The following is an 18,011-nucleotide window of genomic DNA, read 5'->3' as shown; positions in this document are numbered from 1 at the left end:
TATCCAGGGTGCTTAGAGTAAGAACAAATATTTCTGTTGCCCCTGATTTCACCCAATAGTGTTTTCTGCTTAGTGTGTGTGTGTGTGTGTTTGTGTGTGTGTGTTTTTCTCTAACCTGCCCCTGCTGCCAAGCCTGAGAATGAGGGAGCTGGAACAGTCCAAGCACCTCTCATCCTATGCTCGCCCCCTCCCAACAGAAAACACATCACACTTTTCATTGTTCCTTTATTTTGGGTTACAGCAACCAGTGCAAATGACAAAAGCGATAACCCTTTTGAAATTCTGGATAAATCCCTAATTTGTATGCTTCTTGGTTTTAATTTAAAAAATATATATACCCAAACACCTATGAAACCTTGTATTAGGAGGTTTTGAACAGCAAATTCCTAAACGTAGTCAGATGAAAATAATCTGTAAAAGTTCTACTGGGGAAGTTATCCAAAAACGGGACCAGGCAACGATGGCCCCTTCCACTTCTCCCACTATGTAGTTTGGTGCAGAATGTTTTATTTGTTTTTGTTTTTCATTTTATCTTTTTTCTGTTCTTTTTCCTTTTTTAAATAAAAAGCGCAGGACTGGCATCGACTCGACTCTCCTTCCGCCTCCTCAAAGCCTCCTCTGTTCAAGTTCCATTTGAGCCTCCCGTTGCATTGTTTGCTCGCCTGCGGTGTCCTTCACAACAAAAGCAGCCACGTTTCCCTCTCAGTGCGTGCCGCCGCAGTTTCCCCATCTGCCGCCCTCTCATTCCAGCGTTTTAGATGTAAGGGTACTGGTTGACCTTGGTTGGGCTCAAGGGGTATCCAGTGTAGACAGAGGCTGGAGACGCACTGATATAGGTCTGGTGGGCAAACTGAGCCTGGTACTGGCTTGGGTGGATGGTGGGCGAAGGAAGGACGCGAGGGCCCATGCTGACGGGAACCTGGTGGACGATGCTGGCTGGGTATGTGGTGTGCTGGACAGTGTGGCGGGCCGACCCCTGGGAAGCCACCAAGTGGGCCACCGTCCCCGTCGAGCCCAGAGCCGCCGGCGCAGTGTATGTGTAGAGATGAGGCTGCGTGGGGAGGTGAGCAGCTGCAGCCGCGGCCAGGTGGGGGTGGACCGTACCGTGGCTGGGGCTGTTGTGTGGGAAGGAATAGGGTGCCTGAGCAATTGTCGGAGTGATGTAGGCTTGCTGCCGCCGGTGACTCCCTGTGCGATCCGTCGTGATGTGCTGCTGGGCCTGTTCAGAGAGGAGCGCCAACAAAATGAGGGTGAAGTTTTAATCGCCACAGTTCTCAAGCACAACAGCATGCTCTTGGGAGGCTTAAATCTCAACCTATTTTCTATCCCTTTCCATCATGCACAGTTTCTGGGTTTCTGGCTTCCCTGGCGGTTGCAATCTCTCTCCTCTGCCTGGCAAACTGCATTTCCTGCAATGCTGCAAGCATCCGCTGGTCCCATTCCTGCAAGGAATATCTGAAAGGCCTGTATGAGTGCTCAGTTCCTAGCTGGGATGAACGAGCACCCTGGAATTGTCAAAAGAGAGGCTCCAGCATTCAAGATGGCAAGATGCTCTTCTTGGGAGGTGGACTGGCCACTGTCACTCTCGTCATTCTACCTGTGCCCCATCCCAACCCCCTTGCCAGCAGCTGGTTAAGATTTCTGGGCCTCACCAATGGTTGCAGGAGCCTGAACTTGGCACTCACTTTCATGAACATCCTTTGAAAAGATAGATTAGCTCTGTTCCCAACCTTACTTCCTAACTCTTGGGTAATCCAAAAAGCGGCAGCTTCAGGCTGAAGAACAAGAGAGGGGGAGAAGGAACACAAGGCTTTCCCACCTCGTCTGCTGAGAAACTCTCAAGCAGCAGCAGCAATTCTGTCGAGCTACCTGAACTGTTTCCCTCCCACCCAGTTGTTGCAATAGTCACTTTAATTACTAGTGGCTGGTTTCTTTCTTCCTCCACCCTCACCACCCTTTTTTTCCTTGCATGCCATGCCTTTTCAGAATGTAAGCCTGAGAGCAAGAAATGTCTTGCTCCTGCTTTGTTGTTGTTTTTTTATGCCACTCTAGGAACACATTCTTAGCTAAAGAGCATGGTGAAGATGCTTCAAATTAATAAAGAATCCCTGCGCTTGAAGCCAGATTAGCACAAAGAAATCTGCGAAAGCTGGTCTGAATGAAAATAGGCAGTCTCCTGTGGGTCGTGCCACTTCTTGGGCAGTCTTGGGAAGATTTTGCAGGAACCTCCTGCCTGCCTGTCCTCTCTCCACTCTCCCTTTGCTTACCTGGCTGAGATTAAGAGGCTGCTGCTGCTGGAAGTGTGGTCCTGGCCGCTGCTGCCTATAGGCAATGGCTCCAGACGAGCTCCCTGAAGAGTGACCGCTGGTGGAGGTCACGATGCTGGAGGACTTCGACTTGTAGGAGGACGAGTGGTGACTGGTGGTGACTGCAGCAGGGGAAAGAGTATGCATTTATGGTGTCATGCATGCCTAATGGTCATCAGAAGGCCATTCAAGACCTGAAGGGCAACTCTCTCCCAAGGCCATGCGTGGTACCTGACACACTGAGCTGGTTCACACAACACACTAACCACGAGAGCATGCAAACTCCCGGAAAGGAGCCTGTAGCCCCTACGCTCCTCTACAAGACTTTTTGCTGCTGCACGGTGGCAAGCTAAACCAAGGTTTGACTTACCACGCCGTGCCATCAGGAACTCATGGCTGAGATCTCTCCTCACTAAACATGAGCTGTAGCCAAGAACAAACGTTGGGTACAGCTTGTGGATTATACGGAGAGAACTTAAAACACTTTGCATTGCTAAGCCAAACCACAGTTTAGCCTCTCACATCTGCAAACAGGAGCAGGGAGAAGCAAAGCGTTTGCGAGTTCCCTTCCGGGATGTCTGCAGTGGAGTCTGCTAGGCATGAAATAACTGCTAGGGACTCACTCCCCCTCCAACCCCCCCCCAAAGTCCCTTGGTCTGTATAAAATGAAATACAGTGGTGCCTCGCAAGACGAAAAGAATCCGTTCCGCGAGTCTCTTCGTCTTGCGGTTTTTTCGTCTTGCGAAGCAAGCCCATTAGCGGATTAGCGCTATTAGCGGTTTAGCGGCTATTAGCGGCTATTAGCGGCTATTAAAGGCTTAAGGGATTAGCGGATTAGCTGCTAAAAGGCTATTAGCGGCTATTAAAGGCTTAAGGGATTAGCGGATTAGCTGCTAAAAGGCTATTAGCGGCTTAGATCAGCTGATAAGCGGCTTAGATCAGCGGCTTAGGGGCTTGGGAAAAAGGGGGGAGGGGAAAAAAAACCCAGGAATCGCAAGGCATTTTCATCTTGCGAAGCAAGCCCATAGCAAATTCGTCCTGCGAAGCACCTCCAAAACGGAAAACCCTTTCGTCTAGCGGGTTTTCCGTCTTGCAAGGCAATCGTCTTGCGGGGCACCACTGTATTTTTGTACCACAAAGATAGGAAACCTGTGGCCTCCCAGATGTTGTTGAACTCAAAGCCCAATCACCAATGACCATGGACCATGCCTGGGGCTAATGAAAGTTGGAGTCCGTGCAAGACTGTTGGACATTGTTCTTGTTGGTTTTACAGATGGATTTAATGTATTGTTATTGTATCTTGTTTTTACTTGTTTAGTATACCTCTGCGATATGTCTGAACCGAGAGTGATATAAAAATTCTTTAAATTCTAAATAGTATTAGGAACAACATCTGAAGAATCACAGGTTCCCCATCCCTGCTGTATGACATGAATGAAATGCAGCAAACCTGCTAATAATGGCCAAGCAGGGATGTGAAAGCATGGAAGACAGATCCTGAAGCAGAAGGAATTCTTCTCTAGGGTAATGGTTCACAACCGTTTTCCCCCCACTTGAAAACTGCTGAGGATCTTGGTGGAGCAATTAATGTTATTTCTGCCTGTTGCAACACTCGTAGTGTGCTGTGCTACATGCTGTATGATTTTAAATTGTATCATTCTTGCTTCTTTCATTGCAATGGAATTGAAATTGCAATGCAATAAAATATGACAGAAGGAATAAAAGCAGCAATAAAAGGACAATTAAAAAGCAGCATGAATATTTAATCCAGTGAATTTACCATCTCCCGTCTTCAACCGCAAATCCACAGACTCGCTGTGGAACTGCTGAATGAAGTGGGAACTCCTATTCTAAGGCCTTTGCTTTACACTGAGAGATGCTGCCAACCTACCTGGTACCAAGTTATCACATTCTACTAACACCTCGCTGGCCTGCGTTTTCAGTGGCGGCACGATGATCGTCCGAGGATTGCCGTTGCAATGCGTTTCCGGCGCTCCCTTCGTGTCGTAGCTGTTTCCGTTGTTGTTCCCTCCTCGGTGCTGCACTGCATAGGGGCTGTTGTTGCCGGAGGAATCAGAGTAGGGGGAGTCATGCACAGTTACACAGCTGATGACATTTTTCCTTTGCTTAGACAGGGGGCTGCAAAACAAAACCAGGCCCTTCCCGCGTTAGGCTTCCGCTTGCGCCAGTGCATAAATGCAAACTCAGGCTGTCCTTTCAATGGCGGCACTTGACATTTATTACATTCTCTTTATTTTGAAGGCTTGTGAGACACACAAACACACACACACACACACACACACAACCAGCTTTTAACCTAATGACTCTCAAAATGCGAATACATCTCAGAGCTGAGGTTATCAATGTGGTGCCCTCCAGATGCTGTTGGACTACAACTCCCATGATCCCACGCTGACTGGGGCTGATGGGAGTTGGAGGCCAACATCTGGAGGGCAGGACATTGGCTACCCTGAACTTAGACCAAATGTTGATTACAGGTAGGTAGCCATGTTGGTCTGCCGTAGTCGAAACAAAATAAAAAAATTCCTTCCAGTAGCACCTTAAAGACCAACTAAGTTTGTTATTGGTATGAGCTTTCGTGTGCATGCACACTTCTTCAGATACACTGAAATGCACACAAAAGCTCATACCAATAACAAACTTAGTTGGTCTCTAAGGTGCTACCGGAACAAATGTTGATTGTTTAGTTGATTTAAATTGAGTGTGTCTGGATATGATGCATTATCCCTCATTTTCTGCTTCTACATTCACTGTGTTGCCTCTCTCCCTAGGTTAGTGTGAACTCAGAAGGGCTAAGCAGTTTTTCAAGCTAATCTGCCTGCAACAATGTGAAAGAAATTATGAGAAACTAGCATCAACCTCCCTTGTGTAGTGCTAGAAGTTTGTGACACAAAACGCATTGGCCTTTTTGGATTCACACTACTCTTCGTGTCGAATGACACTGAGAATGTCCCACAGAACACCTTCCACATTTCTACCTACTTTAGAGAGTAGGCGACTGCAGAAATTTGCTCAAATGGCTCATCTTCTGAAAGACACACACACACACACAAGCCCGACTACGGAAAACAGCAGCGATGTTTTGCCAATTGCATTACGTTGTTATAGCAACTGCAATTTTTGTAAAATGACGACAAGAAACAGATCGTGTATATAAAGAACTTGGCAATTAGGTATGTTGGCGGAAGCCATCTCACGGGGAGGCAAACACTGTAAAGAATCCAAATGGGGTTTCCCCGAAGCTTTTCAGCGCTAAATTTTCGTATTCCCTCCATGCCTTTTGCTGCTGCTACTAAAAGGCTTAGTGTGATTTTTTTAAAAAAAGCTAGTTCAAGGGAAACAGCATTTTTGTTGAACTTTTAGTTAGTTGCTTGTTGCATTTATATTCTGCCTTTTTTTTTTGTCAAGGCAGTTCACAATTAAAAATGTTAATGAGTAGCGCTAAATAACCTCAGGCTGACTTCGGGAGCTGATGGCAGCAATTCCATAGCCTGGGCTTCCTAGCTTCTGCCTTCCCTCAGGGAACACAGGCCTTAAGTAGCCTCAGGGAAGGAGGGGGAGGTTTCGCCTTCCCTCACGGCACATAGGGCTTTCTTAATTAGCCCTAGGTAGCCCCAATAATTACCTCAGACCTTTGACTTTCCCTTCATGTGCTCCCTGGCCTGGGTTCCCTGGCATCTGCATTTCCTCAGGACGCAGGGCTTGAGGAACCCCAAGGTAGGTGGGGCTCACATGGCAAAGTGTAATTTTAAGTTGTTTAAAACTGTTTTTAACCATTGTGTTTTTATTGTTGTAACCTTTAGTGTTGGGACCTTAGGATGAAGTGTAGGGTAATAATAATAATAATAGTAGTAGTAGTAGTAGTAGTAGTAGTAGTAAATGCAGTTCCCACATGGGTTGGGAGAATTGAGTACAGAACCATTGTAAACCTAGAAATGTTACTACATTAACATTTATCAGCGCTCCTGGGGTTCCACAGGAGAGGAACAGTAGTTAAAAATCAAAACATTGTCAACGCATTGGACAGGTCCATCATCCCTAGCTACCAGAACCAGTGTTCAGAGATGGTGGGAGTTGTAGTTCAAAAACAGCTCGAGACCCAAGTTGGGGAAAGCCTGTTCTAGAGGCGGTTCCCTCATTGCGAGAAGCAAAGCTACAGGGAACCAGGCAGAGGGCCTTCTCGGTAGTGGCGCCCGCCCTGTGGAACGCCCTCCCATCAGATGTCAAAGCGATAAATAACTACCTGACATTTAGAAGACATCTTAAGGCAGCCCTGTTCAGGGAAGTTTTTAATCTGTGATATTTTACTGTATTTTTTGTTTCTATGGAAGCCGCCCAGAGTGGCTGGGGAAACCCAGCCAGATGGGTGGGGTACAAATAATAAATTATTATTATTATTATTATTATTATTATTATTATTATTATTATTATTATTATTATAGAGGGAGCTGTTAGCTATTTGCAGCTGTCAGAAGTAACCCAAAGGCCCAAACCAACCGTCCACCGTGACAGAGTGGATTTGCTTTCCCATGCCAGCCGCTTTCCTGAATTTGCAGAGATAAAACAACAGGACCTTTCTTGTGTTCCTTGTCTCTCATCCAACGCTGGGGAAGGAACCCTTGCAACTCTGCAAGGAAGCTATTGAAGCTATGTATATAAACACCAAATTTATTCAAAGCGGTTTGGGCTCTGCACTAGTGAGGCTATAGTCTTGGGTGCTGTTGTTTTATAGGCTGTGTATATTGGTTAAAAGTCTTAATTGAGTTTCGTGGAATTCTAGATGGAATTCTATTTTTGCTCTATTGTAATTTGATGCTTGTGTTCACTGCTTTGGAGGGGGGGTCCTGGTTCGGGTTAATAAGCAGGGTAGAGATTTGTTACGTAAATAAAAGTCAAGAATCGCCCTTCCACACATCTCCTGAAAGGGCAGGGAAAGCTCTATCCTTAACTGTACTCACTCATCCATTCTAAAAGATCGTGAGAAAATTATTGTTGAAGACCTAGCTGTCTTTTTTATAAGAGTGCTGTAATCCTCCGCTTAACTTTTATATTTCGCTTTCTAAGTTAGGCTAAGCTTTCTTTTCTGAAGAAGTAACATACAGAGTTTTCAAGCACAGAATACTGGTGAAAACCTCTGAACTGAAAGCCTAGTCACACATTAGTGATGTGGCGCTATGATAATATCACTTGAACAGCCAGCGCCTGTTGATTCCCGGGTCATTTATTTGGGCAAGAAATTGAACTATGCACTTGGCTAATTTTTAAAATTCATCTAATATAAATTCCACAGTATAGATGATCTTCAGTTTTACACACTTATCTATTGTCTCCACGAGGTGGCACTCTTTCATTACATTACACTCGAAGGCCCCTGGGTTTCTTATTGCATTCCTTGCTCTTGCTCATATCATGAGAATTGACAGCAAGTGTAAAACGCCTATTGATTTAAAAACTGTTACGCAAAATGCATGCATAAAAATAGCAGATCGAAATTCAACCTCTTCAGCACAATCCTATATGTTTAGTTTGGAGCAAGTTCCAATGTGTTCAATGAACCTATTCACAAGTAAGTGTACATATAATCTGGTGCACACTTAGCTGGGAATAAACTGTACTGACTATAATGGGATTTACTGTATTTTTTGCTCTATAAGACTCACTTTTTCCCTCCTAAAAAGTAAGGGGAAATGTGTGTGCGTCTTATGGACCGAATGCAGGCTGCGCAGCTATCCCAGAAGCCAGAACAGCAAGAGGGATTGCTGCTTTCACTGCGCAGCGATCCCTCTTGCTGTTCTGGCTTCTGAGATTCAGAATATTTTTTTTTCTTGTTTTCCTCCTCCAAAAACCAGGTGCATCCTGTTGTCTGGTGCATCTTATAGAGCGAAAAATATGGTACTTCGAATAAATATGACTGGGTTGCACTGTTAGCGAAGAAGTCATTTTTCTTAACCTTTTAAAAATGCTCCACGTATCTCATTATTATGTCACAGTAAACCATGGTTTACCATGCACATGCAGCTTACTCTTGCTTTGCTCCTCCCTGAGTGCAAGTGGCAGCAACAAACCACCATCCCTCACTTAGAATTCATGCAAACTGGGGGTCATGGGTTAATTCACTTCAACGAAACCAAGGCCCAAAGCCAAGGTTTGTTCTTGGCTTAACAACCATGGTTTGTCTGAGTGAAACAAACAATGACCTCCACTTCAGGCATAACACTAAGCTAGAGATCACACTGGGGAGCACCAAAGCAGGATCAATCTTCACATTTACAGTAAAGCATTAACTATGGTTTGCCAAAACTTGTGAACTGGGCCGTTTTCATTCACAGCTTGATTCTATGCCTGCTTAGATGGAAGTGTGTCCCACTAAATTCAATGGAGCTTACTTCCTAAAAAATACACTTTAGGGTTGCCATCTAAGAAAAGACTCTGCATTCAGAAAATCTTGGAACAGGACTAGATATTGTTTTATTTCAATGTGAGAAATTCTTCCCATATTGCGTGGCATTTGTCTGCATCCTTATTTATAATAGATTGTTTTTGATATGGAACAAACGTAGCCATATGAGCATCATCATTATGAAACCCAAAATTAAGATTTTCCTGTCCCTGTAGCGAAGTTTGGCATGCTTGACATTGTTGCAAGCCAGGGCCTAAAGGCCTGATCTGGATCCCATCTGGAGACTGAATTAATTTTCCAGGCACTCAAAGTATGTCCAGGATATTAATACAGTGACTTTGGGTTATTTCTGGAGCAAATTGGAGAGGGGGGGTGGGGAGAGAAAGAACTAATCCCTAATTATCTCTGAATAGGTTTCACAGCCACCAAGCAGCACTGTGCATTGCCTCTATGCATACACAGCCTAACCTAAACTGTAGAGCCTTCAGAATGCTGACATAGCTAAATGTTTACTGAACATAAATAATTAGGGTCTCAGGGTGTTAGTTTTTCAGAATAATGGAACTTTCAGACTAATGGAACTTTCCATAACATGGTTGGTTGTTCATACATCATGAGTCTGAGGCACCCCAAATGCATGAAACAGAGGACTATCTGTAACCAATTAGAGCCACACACACACAAAAACACAGCCTTATAAAATGCAATGCATCATTGCACTAATCCAGTGACTTGTGTGTGTTGTTATGAATATGAATTGGATGCATGAGAATTTCATCGAATCCAATTCCGCATTCGTTTGTTTATTAGTATTTCACATTTTATTTCATCCTTCCTCCATGAATCCCCCACCACGCTTACTCTCACAATGACCCTGTGAGGCAGGTTAGACTGAGAGACAGTCAGTTTTGAACTCAGATCTTCTTGCTCCAAGTCCAAAATACTTCAGCCACTACCCAGCATTGACCGGAACACATAGAAAGAATAGATGCTCAAGGTTGGCATGTTCCATTGAAATGAATGGAGAGGCAGTGTTGGATAGGGGAGCACCTGTGTGTAGGGGAGCCCCAATGCCTGGAACCAGATCAAGACATTTAATCTCAACTCATTCTTTACAGGCTTGATCTTGGCCACCAATTTCTATTGCTTTTAGTGACTTTTCCCATTTTGATATGAAAATGTGAATTTTCTTCTCCCAGGAAGACCATCACGACAAGAGGGAAATTACCCTGGGCCCATCCAGCAGCCGGAGAAACTGCAGGGAGCTATCTTCCCACCTCATTGGGAAGTTATAAAGTCCTTGTAAACATGGGCATAGCCAAGGTGGGGAAGGGAGGGGCAGTTGACCCCCTCAAAATCAATAAAAATCCATAGCTAACTGAGGTTCTGCCCCCCTAGCAAAAATCCTGGCTAGGCCCATGCTTGTAAATGCCTGAGTTGGCTAAGAACTAGTGTCTGATTTTCATTCTTCCCGTCTTCCCTCCTAATCCCTTTTCCTTTTGTGTCATGTTTTTTAGATGGTTAATATGAGCATAGAGCCCATCTTATTGCTAATAAGGGTAAGCAGATCTGGGAGCCTTTTTGGCTGAACAGTGGAGTGAAAAACACCACGCATTCAATTAAAAAAGTAAAAAAAAAAATAGTTCTAGCATTTGACATGTTTCACTAGATTTATGGTTAACCTATGAAATGTGTTTTGTAAGGTATAGTAAAGAGCAGGAACATCATGGGCCTTTCACACCTAGCACACACCAGTAAATTTGTTCTGGGTCCAGCAGGAGCCCTGCCTAACTGTGAAAATTTCCACCTTTAAAATAATATTAAGAGCTACAATTCTTAAAGAGTTCCCTGTGCAGAGTGACTGCTTGTTAAACAACTCTGAGAATTGTAGCTCTGGGGCTGCCTAAGAGCTCTCGGGATGCTCAAAGAACTACAGCTCCCAGAATTCTCTGGGAGAAGCCATGACTTTTGAAGGCACTTTAAAAGTAAAGGTAAAGGGACCCCTGACCATTAGGTCCAGTCGTGACCGACTCTGGGGTTGTGGTGCTCATCTCGCTTTATTGGCCAAGGGAGCCGGCGTACAGCTTCCGGGTCATGTGGCCAGCATGACTAAGGCGCTTCTGGTGAACCAGGGCAGCACACGGAAATGCCGTTTACCTTCCCGCTGGAGCGATACCTATTTATCTACTTGCACTTTGAAGTGCTTTCAAACTGCTAGGTTGGCAGGAGCAGGGACCAAGCAACGGGAGCTCATCCCGTCACGGGGATTCAAACCGCCAACATTCTGATCGGCAAGCCCTAGGCTCTGTGGTTTAACGCACAGCGCCACCCATGTCCCAAAAGCACTTTAAATGGCCATTTAAATTGATTCCAGTGAGTGATGTCAATGTAGACATGGTCTGACAGACCAGAGTTCTAAACCTCTCACTTCCTCTCTCTTGCATAGGCCAGCACATTCAGGCGCCCCCATGCGTGAGGACAATGTACCCACGCTCCAGCAAACACGCCCTATGCCTCCTCACCTGGTGGGTGCATGTTTCTGCTCCTCCTCCTCGTCCGTGTCACTGCTGATCGTGATAACGCTGACGGCGGGGCTGGGTGTGTCGGGGATGACAATCGTCTGCCGCTGCCGCTCCCGTGTGGTACTGGAAGCCCCATCACCCCACCCGCAGGTGACAGAGGTGCTGCAGGCAGGGCTGTTGTGCACCATGGCGCAGCGAGGGGGGGTGTTCTCCTTTACTCGCTTGGACCGCTGTGGGGAGCTGATCGTCTGAGACGAGGACACCTCGAAGTTGGATATATTTCTGAAGAGAGACGGAGAGACATTTACATGCATACAGTTCCGCCGCTGCAACATCTTTTCTCCACTTCTAGGTTATGTACACTTCTTCACAGCACAGTAAGAAACACAGAAATCTCTATATACAGAGTTAGGCCACTGGCTCACCCACCTCAGGTGAGGCAGTGGATGTGCTGGACTGTCATCTTGCCTGGATAATGGACTGGATGAGAGCCAGCAAACTAAAACTCAGTCCAGATAAGACAGAGGCACTGTTCGTGGGTGGTTCCCTAAATCGGATGGATGGGAGGTCGCCTGCTGTTGATGGTGTTACACTCTCTCTGAAGGAGCGGGCATGTAGCTTTGGGGTTCTTCTGGATACTTTGCTGTCACTTGAGGCTCAGGTGGCCTCAGTGGCATGAAGTGCCTTTCATCCACTTCAGCTGGTGGCCCAGCTGTGCCTCTATCTGGACAGGGATAATCTGACTTTCTTCTGGGAACCTCTAGGTTACATTACTGCAATGCATTATATACATAGGGCTGCCTCTGAAGTTCGGAAGCTTCAGGTGGTGTAGAATTCAGCAGCCTGGTTGCTCACCAGGGCATGAGAGTTTGAGCATATTAAAAGGTAAAGGTACCCCTGCCGGTACGGGCCAGTCTTGCCAGACTCTAGGGTTGTGCGCTCATCTCACTCTATAGGCCGGGAGCCAGCGCTGACCGCAGACATTTCCGGGTCACGTGGCCAGCGTGACAAGCTGCATCTGGCGAGCCAGCGCAGCACACGGAACACCGTTTACCTTCCCGCTGGTAAGCGGTCCCTATTTATCTACTTGCACCCAGAGGTGCTTTCGAACTGCTGGGTTGGCAGGCGCTGGGACCGAACGACGGGAGCGCACCCCGCCGCGGGGATTCGAACCGCCGACCATGCGATCGGCAAGTCCTAGGTGCTGAGGTTTTACCCACAGCGCCACCCGCGTCCCAAATGTGTTCAAGTGTTGTAACCCATCCTGGAACCTAAGAAGAAGAAGAAGAGTTTGGATTTGATATCCCGCTTTATCACTACCCAAAGGAGTCTCAAAGCGGCTAACATTCTCCTTTCCCTTCCTCCCCCACAACAAACACTCTGTGAGGTGAGTGGGGCTGAGAGACTTCAGGGAAGTGTGACTAGCCCAAGGTCACCCAGCAGCTGCATGTGGAGGAGCGGAGACGTGAACCTGGTTCACCAGATTACGAGACTACTGCTCTAACCACTACACCACACTGGCTCTCTTGAGCATATTACGCCAACTCAAAGTGGTGGTTTTGACCAAAAAATCCTAAAAGGGCTAAGGACTGCAATACCTCAAGGACCTCCTCTCTCGATATGAACCTACCGGGACCCCGAGATCATCCTCTGAGGCCCTTCTTCATGTGCCTCCTCCATGAGAGGTCTGGAGGATGGCAACATGAGAACGGGCCTCTTCTGCATGACTCCCCCGCTTGTGGAATGCTCTCCCCAGGACGTTTCGGCTGACGCATTCCTTATACTTCTTTAGGCGCCCAGGGGAAACATTTCCCATAAACCAAGGCATTTGGCTGATTAACATTCTACGGCTTTTTAAATGTGTTTGTGGGAGGGAAGTTACAGTGGTACCTCGGGTTACATACGCTTCAGGTTACAGACTCCGCTAACCCAGAAACAGTACCTCGGGTTAAGTACTTTGCTTCAGGATGAGAACAGAAATCATGTGGCAGCGGCGCAGCAGCAGCAGCGGGAGGCCCCGTTAGCTAAAGTGGTGCTTCAGGTTAAGAACAGTTTCAGGTTAAGAATGGACCTCCGGAACGAATTAAGTACGTAACCAGTGGTACCACTGTATTGTTTTGTGTTTGTTTTATTATGTATTTTGTGTTCTCTTCTTGTATTTTTATGTTGCGAACCACCCTGTGATCTTCGGATGAAGTGGAGGGGTATATAAATTTAATAGATGATGATGATACTGGCAATTGCTCACAGTTGCATAGGCCAGAGATCCCAGGCATTACTGTTATTATTGTTGTTATTGGTCCCTCTAACAGCAAAACATTACAAGTGTTCAAAGCAAGTCAAGTTTTGGTTCTGGAGGAAACACTCTGCAGCCAGGCTTTGTTTGAATTTTCAGTTCGGTCTGAGAGTGAACAAAGGGAGTAGCTGGAATGTATCAAAGGGAGGGAATTATGGACATATCACACTGCACTGAGTCCTTTGCATAACAAATGACTGCACAGTAGCATTCATGGTGCTTGCTGAATACCAATGAGAAATATAGAGCATTCTTCTCTCAAAAGAAGCATATCACTCACTGGGTTACAATAATGCAAAGTGGAGGCCGCGGGAATCGCACAGTCTGCAGGGGCCTGGTCTCCTCTCCTACTTCCCTGTGTAAACACTACAGATATGTAGGAGGGGGGTGTTTTGGTAGCCTGAAATGTGCTAGGAGAGCATGTTCCCTTTTCATTAACTAACCAGGCCTTTGCAGCCTCTGCTCTCCATTTCACGTGGGCACAGAAGGCTGGAATGCACCCAAAGTAAACGAAACAAGGGCAGCAGAGAAAGGAGGAGGATTTAAAGCAGCCGATTTGTACGGAGACAGGGACTGGCTGTAAATTCATTACAGGTCCTCTGGCCTCGGCCAGGGCAGAGCAGAAACGCACACTTCTGTGTTCTGCAAAGTGCAGATCCATTTCCACTCCCTCTCTTTCCCATGCTATTAAGAGGGATTTTAGTGTTCATTAAAAGCAATGTTTTGACAGATACGTCGATTAAATTCCACCCACAAAAGAGGCACAGCGTAGTCATGCAAATGGCTCAAACATCTGCCATGACAATGTGCCTCAACACCCACTTGGGAGGAGTTTGATTCAGTCTTGGGAGTGGCTTCAATACGTGCCCAGACATTTCGCCCATGCAGTTATATCTGCTGTGTCACAGGGCAGAACCTGGCTTGTGTTCTGGAGTGCAGAGAGCCAAACTAAGGGATCCGGCCAACTCTCTCATAATTTCTCCTTTTACGGATTTTGCATTTGTGGGAAATAACAACAGCCACCCTTCCAGTCGAAGGTATTATCCTTGCACCCGGCAGTCACCTGTTGCAAGCACAACTTAATGCATTAATTTAATGTTAAGTGTTTATAATCCACATTTCAACAAGGAGTTCCCAAAGCAATAAAATCATAAGCACTGTAAACAAATATGTTAAAAGCACACAATCTATATAATAATCCAATAAATGCAGCAACAGCAATAAGATACAGGCTGCATTTGCACATAGCATAGATTATTAATAGTGGAGAACAATCACATCTCTGACCGTAACGAAACCTGAAGCAAGGTTCATTACTGGACCTCAGGGAACGGGCAGACATATTGATTGATTGATTAAATATCCATTCCTACCCTTCCTCCTAAAGAAGCTATAGAACAGGGATGAGGAACCTGTGATTCTTCAGCTGTCGTTGGACAGCAACTCCCATCTTTTCCCTGGTCATTGGCCACGCTTGCTAGGAATGATGGGAATTACAGTTACGCAACATCTGGAGGGCCGAAGGGTCCTCACACCTGGACCACAACCTCCATCATCCTTGGCCACTTGCTGTGCTGGCTGGGGATACTAAAGGTTCACCATCCCTGTTATAGACTGGGACAGAGGAAGAACTGAGACATTTCTCACTCATTCAGTCAAAAAACATAGGCCAACCACATAAAGACAGAGACAGAGGATTCACTGGCAATCGTGATATTTCATCTATAATAGAAGGGGCCATAATTTTGAAGTTGAGGCAAGCCAGTCTTGATGCAGTGAGATTGCAGTGCTTTCATATACTTATATTTTATTTTATCATATTTTTTTAAAATTAGAGGTTCTCTCCAGCACAGGAGAGGGGAAGTGCACAGCAAAATGGTGTCGTGCCACAAAACAATCACAATAGGAATGGATGTGTTAACTGGGTGAACGATCTCATTTCCCCACACATAAGACTGGAGGTATCCAGGGGGTATTTCATAGTGTGGGTAATGGCTTCTGTTTGTTGGAATGTCACTAAAATCCCATCTTCTCAGAAGCCTATTCATAGTAGCAAGGTAAAGGACCCCTGCACGGTGAAGGCCAATCAAAGACGACTATGGGGTGCAGCGCTCATTTCGCTTTCAGGCTGAGGGAGCAGGCGTTTGTCCACAGACAACTTTCCAGGTTACGTGGCCAGCATGACTAAACTGCTTCTGGCGCAAAGGGACACCGTGACGGAAACCAGAGCGCATGGAAACACCGTTTTACCTTCCTGCTGCAGCGGCACCTATTTATCTACTTGCACTGGTGTGCTTTCAAACTGCTAGGTTGGCAGAAGCTGGGACAAAGCAACAGGAGCTTATCCCATAGTGCGGATTCGAACTGCCAACCTTCCGATCAGCAGGCCCAAGAGGCTCAGTGGTTTAGACCACAGAGCCACCTGTGCCCCAGTAGCTTTATATCCCCAGTTTAAACAAGGAGAGAAAGGAAAATAAATAATTAGAGACCATTAGCAGAATACCCTTGAAATTGAAAGATACTGATAACTTCCAAGTGTCATTAATCTGCGGTAGTTCGTATAATCCATTGACTCGTCTGCTTCTTATGAACGATACGATCATCTCAAACGTAAGGCATAAGGCATCCTCTGCCATCACACTGTCTATATTTAACTTGATCTGCTCTCTGTATGTCTGTGCATATGTGTACACACACACACACACACACACACACACACACACACACACACACACACACTCATTCACTGAAGCAGAAATAACAGGCCTTTAAAAGTGGTTCAATATTCTCCCATTTTGCCAAGACATCACTTTAATGGGTTTAAACAGGTCCAATTGCATAGGCTTCTGTCGGAGTGGCTTTCAAACTTCCTCATGGGAAACAGAGCAGAACCTTCTGCAGTGCATGTGGAGTATGCTAATACTTAATACTCAAGACCCATCAAAGAAATTCTAAGCCAGAGGGAAGGAACTGCTGATGCACCATTTGCACTCTTGTCCTCTCCCTCTGTGGCCATTCCAAAAAAGGTGGCACATCAGAAACTGTAACTGGGGCAAGTGGGACCTGAAACAAAATACCTCGGGGCAGGCTGCTCCTCTTTAGTGTTCCTCCCAGACACCACACCATCTTCCTTTGCACTTCATTCTCTTCTGCCTTGCCCCCCACTTCCCTCTCCCTAACAACAGAGTCTAAGCATTCTGGAGCTACTGACCATGCCTAGTCCATTGGGCGGTTGGGGTTTTGTTTTTTACACTCTGTTCACCCACCCCCTCAATATTTTCCCTACATCTGCAAACCTTGAGGTTCTACTGAGAAAGCTGGTTTTTAAAACTAAAAATTATTTTTTGCAAATCCACGAATTTACTTTGCAGCCTTTGTCAATTCCCTCTCAGACCTATTGCTTCGTCCATAAATAAGAATTACAGCAGCCTAAAGGGTCGTCCCAGGGCAGCGCCACCTCTTAATTTTATTTGTATACTGCCCTCCATCCATAGACTCCAGGTGCACAACACAAAAATGCAAGGTGAAAAGACACACACAAAAATAACACATAATGGAAACAAGAGCAAATGAAGAACGCCCACTCAACCCTGTTCCCACAGAACATTAATTTCCATGTTTTGGTAAAGGCAGCCTGATGTGCAGCAGGGTGGTGTGTGGGGTGCCTTTACTGAGGGTAAGAGGAAGCAGGTGGATTTAGGAGGGTCAGCAGCCCCATTCCTGATCTAGTCCAGGGAAAGGGAATCCCTCCAGATGTTGCTGGACTACAACTCCAACCAATCCTGATCACTGATCATCCTGGCTGGAACTGATGGGAGTTAGGAGTCGCAGCAACATCTGGAGGACCCCAGGTCTCCCACCCTGACCTAGTCTCTCACCTTAACCACAAGGCAGTGCAGCGAACAGAAGATAACTTCCTTGTCTCCCTTCTTTATATCATCCCCCCCTTTCCGGTGCATACCTTGCTGATGACTGGTGTTGTTTATTCTTCCGAGAGGAGGTGGTGCTGGTTGGCTGTTGCCTCATGACGTGAGCGACACCCACGTTTAAGGGCTGGGCTGCTGGAAGGGTGACGTGACTTGCTAAAAGTGCCGGCTGTTGCATGATGGGATTGTAGTGGCTTCCGTGAGCGTGTGTGCTCCTGCGAGAAAAACGGAGAGAAAGGCGTTTTGTACATTTCGAGAAGAATGCTCATGAATGAATGACAAACACAACAGCATGCCAGAAAGCTCAGTGTAGGGTACTTCAGCGCTGGCATCAGGCTTTTTTAGAAATACAGTCGTACCTTGGAAGTCGAACGGAATCCGTTCCGGAAGTCCATTTGACTTCCAAAACGTTAGGAAACCAAAGTGCAGCTTGTGGTTGGCTGCAGGAAGCTCTTGTAGCCAATCAGAAGATGCGGAAGCCCCATCAGACATTTGGCTTCCAAAAATAGTTTGCAAACCGGAAGAGTCACTTCTGGGTTT

The 18,011-nt window shown here is 46.1% G+C and overlaps 1 protein-coding gene across 6 annotated transcripts in view; it reads right to left on the bottom strand.

Moving 5' to 3' along the window:
- Positions 1-211: 211 nt before the first annotated feature.
- HIPK2 (homeodomain interacting protein kinase 2) overlaps positions 212-18,011 on the bottom strand; it is a 160,348-nt gene continuing 142,548 nt past the window's right edge. For 4 of the 6 annotated variants that reach the window (XM_083401341.1, XM_083401345.1, XM_083401340.1 and 1 more), the window contains exons 11-15: positions 17,507-17,686; positions 11,250-11,531; positions 4,198-4,445; positions 2,268-2,428; positions 212-1,219 (exon numbers count right to left, since the gene is read on the bottom strand). In XM_083401341.1, coding sequence (XP_083257467.1) covers positions 755-1,219; positions 2,268-2,428; positions 4,198-4,445; positions 11,250-11,531; positions 17,507-17,686 — 1,336 coding nt within the window. In that variant the 3' untranslated portion in view covers positions 212-754. The remainder of the gene's footprint in view (positions 1,220-2,267; positions 2,429-4,197; positions 4,446-11,249; positions 11,532-17,506; positions 17,687-18,011) is intronic. The other 2 variants (XM_083401344.1, XM_083401342.1) reach the window with 1 other exon arrangement.

This window comes from Podarcis tiliguerta (genome assembly GCF_965153285.1).
Source record: "Podarcis tiliguerta genome assembly, chromosome: 10".
Classification (NCBI taxonomy): domain Eukaryota; kingdom Metazoa; phylum Chordata; class Lepidosauria; order Squamata; family Lacertidae; genus Podarcis; species Podarcis tiliguerta.
This window is presented reverse-complemented; position numbering and strand designations above follow the sequence as displayed.